The sequence below is a fragment of the Oryzias latipes genome, chromosome 17 (assembly GCF_002234675.1).
Source record: "Oryzias latipes chromosome 17, ASM223467v1".
Classification (NCBI taxonomy): Eukaryota; Metazoa; Chordata; class Actinopteri; order Beloniformes; family Adrianichthyidae; genus Oryzias; species Oryzias latipes.
Window position 1 is genome coordinate 25,037,694 of NC_019875.2, and position 17,293 is coordinate 25,054,986.

General features: G+C 40.5%; 1 protein-coding gene across 2 annotated transcripts; it reads left to right on the forward strand.

Moving 5' to 3' along the window:
• The first annotated feature begins 1,744 nt into the window (after positions 1–1,744).
• Positions 1,745–4,804, forward strand: LOC105356252. 2 transcript variants are annotated; one of them, XM_023965402.1, is made up of 2 exons: positions 1,745–2,291; positions 2,633–4,804. In XM_023965402.1, the coding sequence occupies exons 1-2, from the start codon at positions 2,277–2,279 to the stop codon at positions 3,281–3,283; spliced, it is 666 nt and encodes a 221-aa protein (XP_023821170.1). In that variant the 5' UTR covers positions 1,745–2,276; the 3' UTR covers positions 3,284–4,804. The 2 variants fall into 2 exon arrangements, with proteins under 2 accessions (XP_023821170.1, XP_023821171.1); XM_023965403.1 differs by having other exon boundaries at positions 2,639–4,804.
• Positions 4,805–17,293: the final 12,489 nt, after the last annotated feature.

Sequence of the window (17,293 nt, forward strand, 5' to 3'; positions counted from 1 at the left end):
ACAAGGAAGTCAGTCATTCCAATGTTAAAATGACCCAACCTCACAACACAAATGTCTACACTCCAGTACACAAACCTCTTTTTTGCCTTTCATGTGGTTAGATTTAAATTCAATGAAAATGTCCCTGATTCTCATCATATTCCCAACAGGGATGTGTCCCTGGATTGCCCCAGGAATAATTGCTGTTCCAGGGGTAATTGTGCACCTTAAATTGCCCTGATTTGTGGCTAGACAAATAAATAGATCCACATGGAAGACACACTAAATAACACACAGAGTTTTCTTTTATTATTTTTACAGTCATGTTAATCCACATCAGTGGAGCTACGCAGGAGGGGAGGGTGAAGTGTCTTGCCCAAGGACAACAACAGTTGACTGAGGGGACATGGGATTCAAATCGCCAACCATTCAATCACAATCATAGGTCGACCCGCTCAACCACCTGAGCCGCTGACGTTTGATTATTGACGTTGGGATTTTTTCAAATCTAGCAAAGGTTTTATGATTAGTATGGATTTTATCTGTAATGTTTCCATAAAAAAAAGAATGAACAAACTTTTGGGAAAACAAAAGTAATTTCCAAAAATCAAAATAAAATGTTAAAAAATAAAACTCAATGCGATACCAATAAAGGTATGGGACATCGTTGATTGGATGATTAAGTTTGTCCACCATTTTAACAGAAATTTATTTAGACACGAGGCGATACTGGATATGCACCGAAATAATCATAAAACGTTTATTAGCAAGCGGACATTAAAGACACATTTGAACATATTCAATAGTTATCATCCAATCAGCAATGTCCCATACCTTTTTTAGTTTTTATTGTGTTTCATTTTTTAACATTTCTATAAGAATTCGGGTAATTACATTTGTTAATTTGTTATAAATTTTTATTTGGAATTGTGTTAGGGTTCCTGATATGCATATTGAGCATATTATTTATATATATATATTTATACATTTTTTTTCCCTATTTTTTATTAATTGTTTTGCCTTTTAATTGTCATCAGTTGAGTCCGAATTTCTTCACTACTCACTACACAGTTTTTTTTTTCACGAGTGTGAACGATTTCTTTATTTTCTCTTTTTTTTTATGTGTGGTTTTTTTTACATTCGAAATAAACTTGTTTCCATTCCATTCCCATTCCTATTTTCCTCCATTTCCTGGTGCTGTCCGAATTCACAATTCCAAAATCGGGTGCGCTAGAAATTTTCCATAAGTCTCTGCGAAAGAAATAAGTGGGCATCGATAATCACTAGACTGGTGAATATAGACAACAATGAATTGTGTTTGAACAATTTTTGTAAAGAAAATGCAATTTAATGTATTTTTTAGATAAAATATCAACGTTTCATCTTCAGACCACAGTGGATTCATAGATGGTTGTCGTAAAACGTTCGTATCAGTTAGATTTTCACTTTGTGAATTTGATGAAAGTAGTGAGCATGGTGTCCCAATTGCTTTTGAAATTGAGGGCACTGCATAGCCCCACACCATATAGTTTTTTACTAGATAGGGAGTAGGGCAGGAATTCGGACACAGCCATTGTGATCGTTTTCAAATGCTTCAGCGTGGAGGGATTTGTTGTTGTGATTTGGACTTCAGAGCCACCGTAGTATTTGGCTTACAAAACATTTTACAGGTGTTTAGTAATTTAATTTATAATAAAAAAATGTGCTGGGAATGCCCCCCCCCCCCCCCCCCCCCGCCCTCAAGGGGCCACCCCAGCGACAAATGCGCCGCGCGCCCCTGCGCGCACGAACACAGACACGCTGCTATTTGATTGATCACTGACGAGGAGACTGGAGCGTCGCCTCCTGGGGTCCACGCAGGAGGAGGAAAAGCAGGAGGAGGAGGAGGCTCTGTCTTTCTGCTCTGCGCATCACATCACATCTGATGAAATAGGACGACGAAACACCGACTCCTGGAGAGACGCCACTGTGCCACGCTCGATCCTCATTTCCGTTGCGGGGGTGACCCGTCAGGTGCTCCACGCGCCTCCTCAGGTCCACGTCGGGGGGCCCGAAGGAGATGCTCTTCCACCTAAGTGATCTTTTCTTTGTCGTCAGCTGCTTCGTCCTTCTACGACCGCGCTGCCCGAGCCATTGATTTGAATGGGGTTTGTGCCCCTCAGCGCAGAAAAAGAGCCTGGAAATCGGGATGCAAAGCCTCGGGTTGATGTCTCTGAAGGTGTCAGCAAAGACAAACCCCAGATAGAACCGGAACCGCTGCAACGACCCGCCGTTTCAACAATGGAAAGACCTTCAACATGTTGACGCAAAGGGTGAGACTCACGTTCTGCCAGAAATGCAACAGATCAGTCCAGGATCCATTTTCAGACCTACAAGTTCCCTATGTTGGATTTAGAAGTCCAAATTTTACGTTTCCTCATGAAGGGATTTTATTAAAATGACATTTTAACGCAAATGTGAAATCATTGAACTTAAGAAAACAGAATAAAACACATTCTTATCAGGAATGTTCAGATTTAATTTCAATATGTTGAGGTAGGGGCTCAGAAATGGGTCCCTCCCCCCCTCAGTGCCACATCAAAAATCAATGAAATTGTAAACTGAACTGTATTTGTTCTAGTAATGACCACTTTGTTTTGATGTCTGTTGAAAGAGACAGATGTTTGAAGACAGAGGGCCTGGAAGTGAAGCCATGATCATCACTGAAAGAAATAATGGCACCCCTGTGCCGGAAAAGGGGTCCCAGAAGAAGAAGAAGAAGTCCCGCCCCCACGGTCTGCCATCTCCGGCGCTCTGCTGTGCTTGTGGACTCTGCATCATGCTGGCAGGACTCAACATCACCTTGGTGGGAGCTTTCGCCTTCACCACACTGGTGCCTTCTGCCAACCCCCCGATCATCATTGGACCCGTCCTGCTGCTCGTGGCCTTCTCCTTTTTTGGCGCCTGCTGCGTGTGCAGCCGTCTCCCTCCGCCCCACAGCTCCCGGGGGTCAAACGTGAACAGCAGGGGCACAGGGTTGATCGGACGCAGCGGGCTGGCCGGTGGGGCGGCGTTTGAAATAGAGACCAGCGAGCACACCCTGCAAGACACAACAGCCGTGCAGCTGAGCCCCACATCGTCTCCTGGATCATCCAGAGCCTCCAGCCCTGACATAGAGGCTCCGGAGGTGGCCCCGCCAGGAACCTGCAAGCCTTTTTCCACTGAGACCAACGGCCCTGCTTGTGTTTCTGCCGCTTTCTCAGCCTCAGGAGCAGGAGATGGGGAGGTTCGGCTCTGCCTGCCTCGAGAAGAAGTGGTGACCTAAGGTTTCCAAAGCATTGTGTATATTCTTCTAAGACGAGGGCTTGCTGGGAGGGATTTTGCCCTCTTGTTGAAATAGTGCCAAGTGTGACAAGTTGTCGAGAGTAAGCTTTTCATTTTATTTGCTGTGCCACAGTTTATTAGCATGCAAAATCAATGACACTTTTTGTGGATCACAGGTTTTGGAATTCAAATTCCTACCTCCTCTGTGCTGGACTGTTGTAAACATGGGGCATTATGAACAATTTTCATGTAGAAATCAAAGCCACAAGCATTTATATCTTCACTGTTTGCGGTACCATCCTTTGTCGGCAGAGGTTTTTGAAGTCATAATTGAAACTGCTGATATTTTCTGGAAAGATGCAAATGAAAGGTCAGCAGCTGATTGTGACGGGTGACATTTAGCATTCGGAGTGCTGGACTTGTTTTGGGGGCATGAGATTTTTAGAGGTCGCAGGGGTCCCAAAGCAATATTCTAACACCAGAGATTAAATTGTTATTATAAGCGTGCGGCGCCAGAGCTGAGCACATTTGCAGTATATTTACATGTCCGCTGTATTGGCTGTGTGATGCATTCCTGTGCCGTGATGTAGCGTTCGTCATTTCAAGAACACTGTGAAAATTCGTCTCCAAAGGCTCCTGATGTTGGCACTTTAATTGAAGGTCGCTGCAGCTCAAACCACAGTTTTCACATCCATCCTTTGTTTTTCTAAACATTACAATGGAGTTTAAGCCACAATGACTCTTGGTGGTGTTGACTTTATGGAGGAATTAGATCCAGACGGAACGTGTTTTATAAATGTTAGCACAAAAACACCGCAGTAGACTTTTACCTCAGCTGGATCTTGTGTGTGTTTTCTTTTTTTTTTTTCCTTTTTAAAGCCAGTCACTGGGTTTTCAGATGGCAGAAGAACCAGCTCCCCCGTCACTGTGATGTCCTCTTGTCAGTCATGAGCCTGGCTGATCATCAGAGACATTCAGGCACTGATCTCCTTGGAAAGAAAAGTTGCCTTAGACCGAAACAATCAGGATCAATCTAATGAGGGCTATATCAAAGTGCAGAACAGCAGTTTGTCTTCTGAAAGCCTCCAGATTTAAAAAAAAAAAAGCCTCAAGTTTTGATTTCTTTTTCGGTGAGTTGTACTTCTGCATGCATGTTCTAAATGTTTAATCTTAAAACGAGCAGGAGGTTGGGACAGAGTAACGACATGCATACTGCCAAACTCTTTTAAATGATGAAAATGTCCCAGAAGAAGACAGGTTTTCGCTGGGGAGCTGTCCTTTGCACCAACTAAAAGACTTATGTTGCATGTTTAAAAAAAAAAAAAAAAAAAAGACTCCTGAAAATGCAAACTCTTTGTGGTGAACTGTTAGTGTTTTCTGTGTCTTCTTGTGTGTAGCACTTGCAAAGGATCTGGGAAAATATTTTTGTCAAAATGATGATTGAAAGTGGCTCGTCCAAATGCTGAAAAGACATGAAACGTGACAAAAAGTAATGATAATAAAAGCTTTTTTCAGGAAAACACAAGGATGGTTGTTGCATATGTGGTGATATAGTTGGTTAATAGTGCGACATCAAAATAAAATGAGCAAAAAAAAAAAAAAAGCAGATTTGACTGCAGTTTGATTAAAAATACTGATTCTGTGTGTTCAAAACACTTTTTTGCTAAGTTTGAATATTTTCAACATGGAAAAACCAAGAGTCTTCATTGTTTTTTGGAACATTTTTACATATTCAGCTTCCACACCTTCTCTAAATAGTTAATCTTTTGATAAAGTGTAGCTAAATAAGTAATTAGCTGGTCAATTTTGCGTGTAAGTTCATGTCAGATGGAAATGGGATTTGGGACTCTATTCATGTCAGCTCTGATTCAAGACGCCATGGCAAGCTGCTCAAAAATCTGGTGTGAATTCAAAAAACATTGCCTCATGTTTTTACACCAAGATGGCCTTCAGCAAAGACTTCCATATGAGCTCCATCTGCCTGCTCCAAGCAGGGCTTCCATGTGATGACAGAGAGTCGCCACTAGATGGGGCTAGAGTCACATTTTGAAGTTTGACTGAGGTTACATAACAAATGCTGTTGTTTAAGGACCTGCAGAATGGTGACAGTATGTTATGACAGGAGGGAATCAGCCTACTGACCACTTATGATTTGTGAACATTATAATTAAGGATTGCTTAATGTAATGTTAATGTATGAAAGCTGGGTTTGAAAGCTATAGTGGTTTATTTAACTATCGTTTCATGAACAAGTCGATAAAGGCACAGACTGTGTCCTACTTTCTGAGGCAGTGGGTGAAGATATGGCTCCAGGACCTTCATTTTAGTCTGATCAATCATTGTCAAGTTTTACCTTGAATTTTACATTTAAAGTGGGGATAACGGAAATTTGTGTCTGAAAGAAGGGTTTTAAATTTAAATTTGAAAGTTCAGGCATTCTCTTCAGAGAGGCAAAGTTGGGTTGGAAAGCAGATGGTGGTGGAGACTAGTCTCTGTTACAAGATGAGCCAATAGGAACCTTTGCCAAGAAACTGAGGCCGTTTTGTGCTGACTGCACATGATAGGATTTTATGTGACTAAACTGTACCGAAACCGTACAAACATGTCACTCCCTAGATCATCTTCTGCCTTTTGGCCTTGAATGAAGACGCTTGTAAAACATAATGAACATTTAGGCGTCTGGAAGCTGGGAGATTTATTGCCTTTCTGAGGTAAATGGGTTTTTGGGTGAGAGTCAGCTCTAGCTGTATATTTTTATTTTTATGGCAGTGGTGAGCAATTTTCAGGAAGAAAGTTCAGGGTGAACTGCGGGAGCTCGCTTGTCAGGGAAACGGAACGAATGTAGAGAAAACCAGCTTGCCCTTGTTAAAGCGAAAAAGTTTATGAGTCAAAAGCTGAGAAATAGAGGTGTTTGGGAGATCCTAAATCTAATGTAATCTAATCTATGGTAGCTTCTGACGTTATTGCAGAGAAGGGAACTGTAACCCATAGACTCAGACTTAAACCTTAATGTACCTCAAGGACTTAGGTTTTGAGACTGAAAAAAAGAGAGCATATAGCTGTAACAATCGGCGAGCTAGATATCTTATGATCCAATATTGCTCAAATTTTCGTTGCACCAGTAGGTCGGGGATGTGAGGGGCTGTAAGCTAGCGAGAGAGCATGTAAACAGAAGGATGTCGGGATGCAGGGGCCAACGGTCTCACCTACAATTTCTAACAAACTCCTGCAGCTCTGTAGGAACTGATATAGAAAACAAATTTTTTTTTATTTTGGCTAAAAAACAGCATTAATCATAATCAAAAGACCTCTGAGAACGCTTTTACTATAGATTAAAAGGAGTGGGACTTTAAGTACCAAACCTTTGTGGTCATTCTAAGCGTAAAACTAAACTTCCCTTTATTATTAGACCTCTAATTAAATCTAAATATTCACTTGAGCATCTTTGTATGAATGAAAAATTGCTGAATCCTCCAAGTCTTTGTGGCCAAATCAAATCTTGTCATGCATTGAATTCATATTTTCCACAAGTGTTAACTGTTGTCAAGTAAAGCATGTTTTATGCTGAGAGAAAACCCGACATAAAATCTAATCATCTCAGACTATAATCCATGGCAATAAAAAAAAAATGTTTTATATCAATCAAAAGGAAAAAATACAAAAGAAAAGAAACTAATGTAATATATATCTACACACAAGTATGTCAAACTTAGGAAGATTAATCATGATTTGAAAAAAAAATTAAAAGTGAAAAAACGTACACTTCCACATTCATACATCAATATACACGTATACATGTCATGACTCAATTTAAATAAACATTCTTGCACTTAAACATTCCGTACATGACACATTGAGCCCATTAAATGTGATTTTTTTCCCCCTAAACAGTTTAATTAATTGCTTGAAAAGGATTGCGCTTATATAATCCCACCCCTACTAAACGTAACTATTTATTGTTTCTTATTGTGCTTGTGCTTTATTGTGCTTTCAATAAGTGTAGCGCTTATTGATGATCAGAAAAATAGGTTTACATTAATTACCTTTAACATTTTCTTTCTTTGTTCAAATCGGTGTCCCTGTCATGGCTGTATCAAGTTACCAAAATGATAATGATGTTAATGAAACTGTAGCTTGTATTAAAGAGTTGTAAAGACCCTTTTTCATTTTTAGATAGCTTGGGCAAAGTTCCTCCAAAACACCCTGAGACCAAAGCAATGCTAACAAAAAAATAACAGTATTTCAGCTTAATTGCTGAAGACAGAGAGGAGACGAGGCGGCAGGCTGCAGGTGAAGCGATCGCACAGGAAGTAAAGACACTTTAAAAGCCAATTTAGACGTGGAGCTACTTGCTGAAAAAGGCTTCAGTGCTGATAACAAGAGTACAGAATGTGAAGGAATAACTTGTTGAAGTTCCCCTCTGATCAGCTTTTAAACTATTTTGAAAGTGTTCCCAGTTGCTTTTACAGCTGCTTTTACAGCTGCTTTTACAACACGTGTCGTTTTCTTGGACATAGTTTCTGCAGAGCAGCAGTAGTTCATCAGAAATTGGCTTCTGAGTTGTGGGCGGGACCATTGGTGTGAAGTAACCCCTAACTCATTTCCCATCATCTCTTTCTCCCACTATCTAACAGCCCCTCACACCCCCAGCCTAACACTACCGGTGCAACAAAAATGACAAGCAATTTTGGAGCGATCCAGCTGTGCAGTCTTGAGTCAGTAGCCAGCTTGGGCGAGGAAAATAAAGATGACATGAACGCAAGTGGATGCATCAAAAATGAAATACTCAAAAACACAATTTCAAGCTTAATTTTTTTATATACATGTCCTTCAGCATAAAAAAATGCCACATGAACATATTAAAAACACAGAAAACAGGATTTTCATTGGAGTGGGTCTTTAAAAATGGTTCATGTTTTTGTTTTATGTTTTTTGTACTTCTTAATGTAAAACCTAACAGATTAAATTACAATGTGTTAATTGAGGACATGTTTTATCTATATTTTAGGGCCAGAGAGAACCAGATATTCTTTTTTTTTAATCTGGATACATGAAGCCTTGTAACTGAAAGAGGATATGTCATCTCCAAGTTCCAACTACATGCTCCACTTTTAACGCACAGACCAAATTAAAAACATTTTACAAGAGAACAAGAGGTATAAAAAAGCCACAATTCCCTCGAATGCTGCAAGACTGTCAGCCTTACTTTCTGTCAAGCCTTCCCATCATCTTAGCAGCTCTTTTATAACCCCAGTGCCAAAAGACAGAGTGTGTTATTGCAGGAATGACATTAAGATTCTCGGGCAGCATATTTCAAACAGCTGCACGCGTCAGATGTTGGTAAATGATAAACGCGTTTAAATGACTCAGGTGGTTGACCTTTTTTATGCCAACACTTGTGACTTCAGAGCATGATCGGTCAGGAGATGAGAGGCAAAAGGGATGCAAATTTTGACACTAAAGACTTGCGATTGTGATAAAAACTGAGACGGTCACGCAAAAACGCGCAAACAACTGGAAAGTCAGCGCACACACTGACCTTGACTACAATCAACTCATGTCTTCTTTATCTTTTGTCATGAGATGCCACAAAGCACACATGCATGGTCTGACACCTGCTGCTACGAGCATCCCATCCGCTCTGAACCGGAGCGCGGCGGATCCCGTGCGTGTGCTCCTGCAACAGCGTGCTTGTGCGTGAAAACCCACCGTGGAATGAGTCGGCAGAAGAGGGGGATGGAGGAGTAATCAAGCTGAAAAGATTAGGGGAAGAAGAGCTGCAGAGGATCTACGATCGCAGACACTGGTTACATAACCCCAACCCAGTTCAGTCTGCTCCCAAAGAGAGACTGGCAGTAAGGATGCAGAACTGGGTTGAATGCATGCTCAGGCTGTGCAGAACCAGGTCACTGATCATCCGCATACTGTAGGTCAGCCGCTCACATGAAACCTCAGAATCAGGAAAGGTGTTACTCATTTATTGCAGGGGAGAAATTGATTGATCCATCATTGCCTTCTGCTACTGCAGATGAGATGTTTTTCTGTAAAACTGGTCTGCATGCATAGGTGGGCATCTTGTCTGTAGGTCACAGTGACTCTTTGATAGGTTCAGTCTTGCAGAGGAGGGCCCCTTAAAGATTCGGGAGAAATAACAGTGAAATGTACCTAAAACAAGCAGCAATATTAATAAGAGGACTTGAACAGCCTGGCCATAGCTGATAATGAGCCCCATGCTGTTTTAAACAAGTCCATTCTCCCTCAGTAAATCACATATTCAAGTTGTTGCATAACAAAGCTTTTCACAAATGTATATGTGGGCCATGTAAGAGACAAACTTCCACTGATGTGGACAGAAAGAGATGAAAAAATGACCATAATCGCTGCCAATAACAGGGTGTTCAATAGTAATTAATTTCAGTAAAACCATCAATAGAGGATCGTCAAAAAAATCCAACTTCCAATCATTAGGGGGATCAATTTTGGTTGTTAAAGTGATGAGTCCATGTGCGTGCAGTGTTGCTAGTTCTAATGTTGTCCTCTTCCATGTGGTCCTTCGTTTATCTCAGCAAATTCATTGACCGACCAGAAATAGAACAGTAGTGGATCAATATTTGAAAGTTTATCATTGATTAAATGTTTTACTAGCGTGTCCAGAAATCCAAAATGATAGATGAAAGAATTTTCTGCAGTAAGCTCACATAATCTTCAACACATGATAAAAAATGTCACCTCTGACAGACCCCCATTCGGCAGTAAATATGTTTGGGGATAATACTTAAGAGGAAAATCCCAATGCTTGGATGTGTTAAGAGGTGAGAAGGTCTTGGTAAACAACAAGCAGTACCTCTTAATTCCAGCAGAGGGCTCTGCTTCTCAAAGAAACACGTGGGGGGAAAAAATGAAAAACACTTCTGCATTACAGACTGCCTCAGACCGGTTTCCCTGCTCCACATTTTGGGGGACCGTGTCACTCAGTGGAAATCGACATTGTACTGATGTCAGCTCGTCACTTCACTGTCTTTCAGAACCGCTTAGGTCTGCAGAGTCTGACAGCTCAACACTCACGAACCGGAAGGGGAACCTCTTCAAATGTTTTATGTGCAGCAGAATTCCACGGCTGCAGCAATCCTGCGATTACAATCCCCAAATGGCGACGTGTCTCTTTGTCCCAGCATGCTGTTTTTGTGGGTTTTTTTAATGCTTTGATAACAGTTTGTTATGAGGGTCATTTCATCGGACAAAGGATCAGTCAGGATTCTGCTTACCTGTGCACTGTCTAGTGAACCACTTAAATATATATCCCATGGAATGATAATGATATGATCAGCAAGAAGGCATGCTTGGGAAATGACAGCTTCGTCACCCAAGGGCTTCCACTCTTTATTTCCACCATGTTAAACGTATTTAGTGTCATCCTGATTCTCAGGTTTTCAGGGAAGAGGCCGATGCCACCAACAGCGACCCAAGTCGGCAAGTTTTTTCCCTCCCTCTATGAGATTAAAAGGCCTGATTTAGGAGTTTGCTGGTGGATGCAGACATTGACCACCTGTTGATGAGAGGAAGCCTTTCTCACAGTGAGTCCGGCAGGCTGGTTCCTCAAGCAGTGAATCGGTTTGCCATGGCAGCAGCTATCGGCACACACGGCACTGTGGGGGTGGCCGGTCAGTGTCAGCACTCATTACCGTTCACGGCCTTAGTGGAAGGCTCTTCCAGAAGTCCTTTAGAAAGACATAAAAGAGAGATGCTTTACACTTTAATGACTTTCCCACAGCGCCTCTCCGAAACAACAGCTCCTCTTAAATTGGTGTGCCCTGGCTGGAGAGAGTGGCGCAGAGTCCCTACAGCTCAACAGAGGAAGGGAAATACTGAGTCCACTGTCTGTGCGCCCTACAAGGCCTGCCAACAAGGAGAGAGAGTGGGGCATAATCGGATCTTTATGTGGCATGGGGCCTGCAGGGGACAGCCTCAGTATTGTCTCTTATTTGATTGTTTCTCATGGTCACGTTGAGAAACCCCCCCACACACACAAAAACCAGGGTCAGTACGTCTATTTCCCCCAAAACCAAACAGCCAGAGAACATCCAGTTTAAAGTAAACAGATGAAGCAATGTTTTCTCACGTTTATTCAAATTTGGGTCTTTTCCACGTAGAAAGGTTTGTTTGCCCATTTTTAGGTCAACAGCAGTGGCCGGGATTGGGGTTGTTCACAAAGATCACAAGACAACAGTCTAAAAAAAAAAGGCTAAAAAAAAAAAGGGAGCAAAGGTAAAACACGCTCAAGACTGATCACATGATCACCAAACTGTGAACCTGTTTTGTAGAGCGCTGCAGACAGTGGTGGCATTGATTTGTCTGTCTACTCAGAATATATGTCAACTTTGTCAAATTTGCTTTTGTGACTCTGCATAACTTTTAAGTTGTATAACGATTCCTAGTGATCTTTGAATTATAAATATGCCATTTTTTGTTAAAATCAAAACAACCTGTGTTGTTTTCCAGGAGAATTTTTGCAGGAGTTGTGGGCGTGGGACAAGCCTGCCCCTGCTTCCCGACTTCCTTCTGTTTACAAGCTCTCCTACTAGTTTACAGTTCCTCAAACCCCCAACCTAGCGTAAGCAGTGCAACAAAACTGGCGAGAAATATTGGAGCTTTCTAGCTGGACATTTTAGGGCCATATGGCAGCTCAGATGAGTAAAAGAATGGATCTGGCCGTCTGCAAGTGGATGCATTAGAATGGAGCAGAGCAGGGAGCTTGAGGCCTCCAACTGTAGCATCTTTGTCACAGCTACATGCTTTTTCAAACTGTGTTCTTTCCTCTGCTGCTAATTCACAATTATTTGAAATAAAAAATACTCAAAACTGCAATATTTTTAGCTCAATTTTGTTTATACAGGTCCTCCATTATGAAAAAAATGCCACAAGAACATGTTAATGACACAATTTTCATTGGAGCAGATCTTTAAGCATTTTGTAAAAAATCTGAAAAAAAATCATGCTTATTTGAAAATTTTAAACATTAGTCAGAAATAACAAGACAAATGCAATATATTGGGGGGGGGGGGGGGGGAATTCGGTCACTTTTCCCCCCAAAACATAATAAAAAAAAGTCGAAAATATTATTTACTTTATAAATAAGTTTAACTTTTTTATGGAGCAAAATAAAAGAAAAAGTTGTTTGAGAACGCCTGGTCTGCTCAATGGGAATAACACTTCTTTAAGTGCATCTTGTACGTGTTCACAGACTTCGGACTGCCTTTATCACATTGCACTGAGATCACATACCTGAAGCTCTTGACTCAAGACTCTTTCTTAAATACTCAAGTTAGATTGACCTCCTTATCCCTGTGCAGACTACAAGTCTGACATGCTTTTATTTATGAGGCTTTTCTTGAGTTTGCTGCTTTTTGACCTTCTGACTTGCATTATTGAGAAGGAATCACATAACGTCATGATTTTTAATCAATAAAAACGCATATTCAGTTGGGGAAAACTAATTTGAATGTGCTGCTCCATCATTTCAGGAAGTGCTGCAGAAATCCTTTTAAAATCATCTAAAGCAACTTGAATGGATAATGTTCAAAAGATTTCTCTGGTTTTAGCTACACATGTATGCAGCAGTGATACTGTTTGCTATTTATACTGTGGTGTAGTGCTTAGCGCTCTACCCTTACAGCGAGAAGGCCCAGGTTCAAAATCCCAACTGGGACCTTTCTGTGTGGAGTTTGCATGTTCTCCCCATGCATGCATGGATTTTCACCTACAGTCCAAAGACCTGCTTTGTAGGTCAACTGGTGACTCTAGATTGCCAACTTGGGAGTGAATGTGTGTGAGTGGCCTCCAACAGACTGGGGACCTGTTCAGGGCGTACTCCACCCTCACCCAACAGTAGTTGGACTGGCTCCAGCAACCCTGTGACCCTGAAAGGGATTCAGTAAGTTTAGAAAATAGATGAATGGATATTTCTTGGATTGTAATTGAATTAGCTTGAATTGTGATCATGTGCAAAAGGTCCTTTGTTTCCTTCTTAAATAAAGGTTAAATTAAGTGAGATGCACAGAACTGTGCAGTGTTGCTTCTTTTCTTTAAAGGAAGACTTTACTCATGTAAATGGGTATTTTAAAATGTTGCATGAAAAACTTTTACCTTTAAAAAACTCCAAATGGTACTTAAAACTTTTAATTTAATGCAGTTTTGTTACCCATTCCTACAATATTGTGTTTCCAAAACTTTCTTACATTGTGAAAACATTTTGCTGCACTATTGGTGCTAACGTTGACACCAACCGTAAGCAGCACAACGGCGGACATCAATGCAACTATTAATAAGTTGCTAACGCTCTTTGTGGGACGCTGACGGACAAGTGCCCTACTGAGAAACAAACAGGAGCTGTATCTAATAAACTAAATAAAAATTCATCTAATAAACGTGTAGATAAAGGATCAAATGTAGATCAAATGAGATAATATAACTCTACTGACACTATCAAAATATGATGCATGTGTGTCAAAATGTAATAGTACTATTCTTAGCAATGACTGACTCAGTCATTGTGTTGTGTGTCCTGTCAGCCAACAAAGTCCTGTTAAAGTGGATTACAAGCAGAGACATGAGTGATAAAACCTAATCCTCTTGTTGCTGCAGCTGGAAATAGTTGTCTGGATTTGCTTGTGAAAATCACAACCAACAGTTTGTGTGTCCATTTGTCTTATTTCTTTAGGGTTTTTCTGGTGTTACACAAAGGTTTCCATCAGCTTTCCAACTCAAATGTGCTGTTATCACAGTTTTTTTGTGCTTGAACAAAAATATAACACTATATCCAAATTTGATCTCTACTCCCAAACTACAAAAAAGACTGTGCGAAACTATCCAGCCCTCTGGATTTTATTGCAGTTTGGACTCGTATATCACTTTTCTTCTTTTAAACAAGAAATATTAAGTTACTTATTTGCCCCAAAAAAAACCCATAATAAATATGAACATTTTCCAAAGAATATTTATGAATCCAATGAGTTCTGATGTTAAGAACTCAAATGATATAAAAAAAATCAATTTATGTAAATTTTTTTCAAATGATAAATTGTTTAAACACAATGCAGCTATCAACAATTCTTTAACACCAAGTCTTTTGCAGAGACTTCTGGGAAATTTCCAAGGCGAATTGTAAATTCAGAGTTTTGTGAGTGGTGAGTGAATTCGGACAAAGCCAATGAATTTTCTTCATTTAACTGTTTTATTGATTAGTCAAAATAATCAGAATGATTTGAAAATGTTGATGTGGCGCCAGAGTACCAACAATAACACAGTTTGTGAAATAATTTAGGGATGTGTCAATAACATTTTGAAACTAAAATGCATTTCATATAAATATGAAACACAGCATGAACAATAACGAACTGTTCAGCATCATAGAATAGTTTTGTGCCACATGTACAACTACAGTTACAGTAGCGTGAGATAGACTATGTTACAAAATCCAGAGGAGATTATAAAGTGGAGCCTCATGCATACTGTCGCCTGTCTCCGAGCTCCGTCCTTTGGTCAGGAACTTCCAAAACATCCTACGCTGAACCCCAGAAAGTCGGCCACAGTTGTATTTTCTTTGTTAAAATTTGTGCCAAATTTTAAAAAAATGTCGCTATTGGTATTTATTGTGTGATTTAAAAAAATGCTTCCTATCAAAAACAATTTGTACCTTACTAAAAAATTATTTTTCTCATGTCCTGAGCTCTATGACTGTAAAGTTTAATTTTGCTCTGCTCAATTCTGCAACTTCTTCACCTTCAAACCTCTGAAAATGATCTTAGATGAAGAAGGAGGACCGACTGTTCTTTAAGGAGTCAGGGGTGAATCTTTGTGAACATCTTTGCAGGTCTGAAGAACAGAGCAGTGACCCACCTCTCCAGACTGATTTCGATCTTCCTGGCTTAGCAGTAATAACAGTTTTAAAGGGTCTATATCATGCAAAATCGACTTTTTGAGCTTTTAAGTGAATTGTAATGTTAATTCCTCACAAAAAACAACCCAAAAGCAGTATTTTGCTTCAGTCAACCATCTCTGAGCATTCCTCCATAGACCTGCTGTCTGAGCACCAGCCTCTCCCATTCCACGAAAACGAGTGGGTTCTCACATTGTGATGTCACTAAGTGGGGAACAGCCCCTCCCAGGAAGAGTCTGCGCTGCCAGCAGGCCCAAGGATAACACACACACTTTCTCCATGGGGCTAGCTGCGTTTGGAAAAACCGCTTTCATTTTATATGCAAAATATGCACATCTATCTCTGCAAAACGTCAAATGCTATTTGTTTTCGTGGGTAAGAGGCAAACACGCTGCAGAGGCTGGCTATAGGTTGACGTCATGAAATGCACTACAGCACTCACTAGGAGTGAAAGCCAGTGCCTCAGGGATTGAGTCATCTTACTTCTGGATTGGAAAATGAGTTGCTAATAAAACTCATATTTAATAAAAGAAACTGTTCTTTAGTGTGCCAAAGGTAACACACTATCATAAAAATGAATACAGTTTGCAATGAAAGGTTTAAAAGCAGGATGTAGGCTCTTAAATAGAAAATATATTTCTGTGACTTTTAGCACCTTGTTTGCAAGCAGGGATTGGTTCACTTCACTGTCTCAAAAGTAGGTTTTATCCAGGTCAGTTTATTTAAAAGTGGCCACAAAATTGATGCATTTTTAAATTGTAAAGTTATGAGAACAAATTCACACAAAACCAGTTTTATTTGACCTGGAAGGTTTCTGCCTCGGAGGTTGCCATAAAAGTTTACAGTTACATTTTTGTAGGCCTCAGACCTGCAGTTTATTGTCTGCAGGCTGAGAGGATAATCTCTCTCAGACTCGCAGGAGCAGCAGAGCTGGAAACCATGCCAACCCACCAACAGATACAGAGCAGGGAACAAGGAAGAGATAAACAACAAATCACAGGGGAGTAATCAGAGAATTCTCTCTGTGTGTACCTGTGTGTGTGAACTGGTACCTGAGATTTGCATCACAAACCCAATGTCTGATCAAGTGTAAAACCAAACCTCTGATCAGGCTGTCTTTCAGTCCCAGGACAAAACTCCCAACCCTCCAGTTGTTCCACAAAAGGCCAACTCAGAGACAAAGCTGGCGACAAGCATCACTATAGGGACACAGCAAATAAATGAAGATTTGACTCTGAGAGCCAAAGCTTTTCTGATCCAATTACATTCACTTGCTGCTAAAAAGCGTGAGAAGAATAAGCAAAGAAAGAACCCCATGAAACTGGAAACCTGGCATTAGCATGTGTAACTGAGATGCAGGTAGACAACAACTCACAGACCATGGAGACAACTTAAATAAGTGGTTGTTTTTTATTCAGAGGTCAAACCAAGTTCCCGCTGCTCCTGTTTTTTTTTTAAATCTATTTATTGAGGAAATGATTGCACCTCCAGTAATAAACTGATTGCATCCATATAAATGGCCTTGTATCAATAGCAGCTTCATTTTTCACATCAAAGTACTTCTTTGGAATTTTCAATTTTCCTGAAAAAATGTAAAAGTAAGACATTGAGGAGAAGCAGCTGTTTCCTCAATAGTTCCTGACTCACGGCGCCGTCACAGCTGACTCATGAAAACCACAGTCAATCTGGTTTCATCATGTGCACTAACTGCTTACTTGGGCGTCTGACCCTAAGAAGACACTGGGTGTGTCAAATATATGCAGCAACAAGAATGAAAAGAGACTGCAATGTAACGCTTTTTAAGAGCACAGAAGAGGAACCAGACAAAGGTGAGGAGGAATCGTAAAAGAAGGAGACAAAAATTGTTGTTTCAAGTTCCTTGCTGCTTCTGTTGACACTCTGTTCTGTCCGTACGTGTTTTTATGTCCACAAACTAAAACTGCTGGAGCTGCAAAATAACACGTTGTGGTGACTTTGCTTCAAATGTTGCAGCTGCAGAAAAAATTTCAGAGAGAACTGTTTCTATCTTTCACAAAATCAGTTTGATGCTTTCAGCAGCAGTGTTGAAAGAAACAC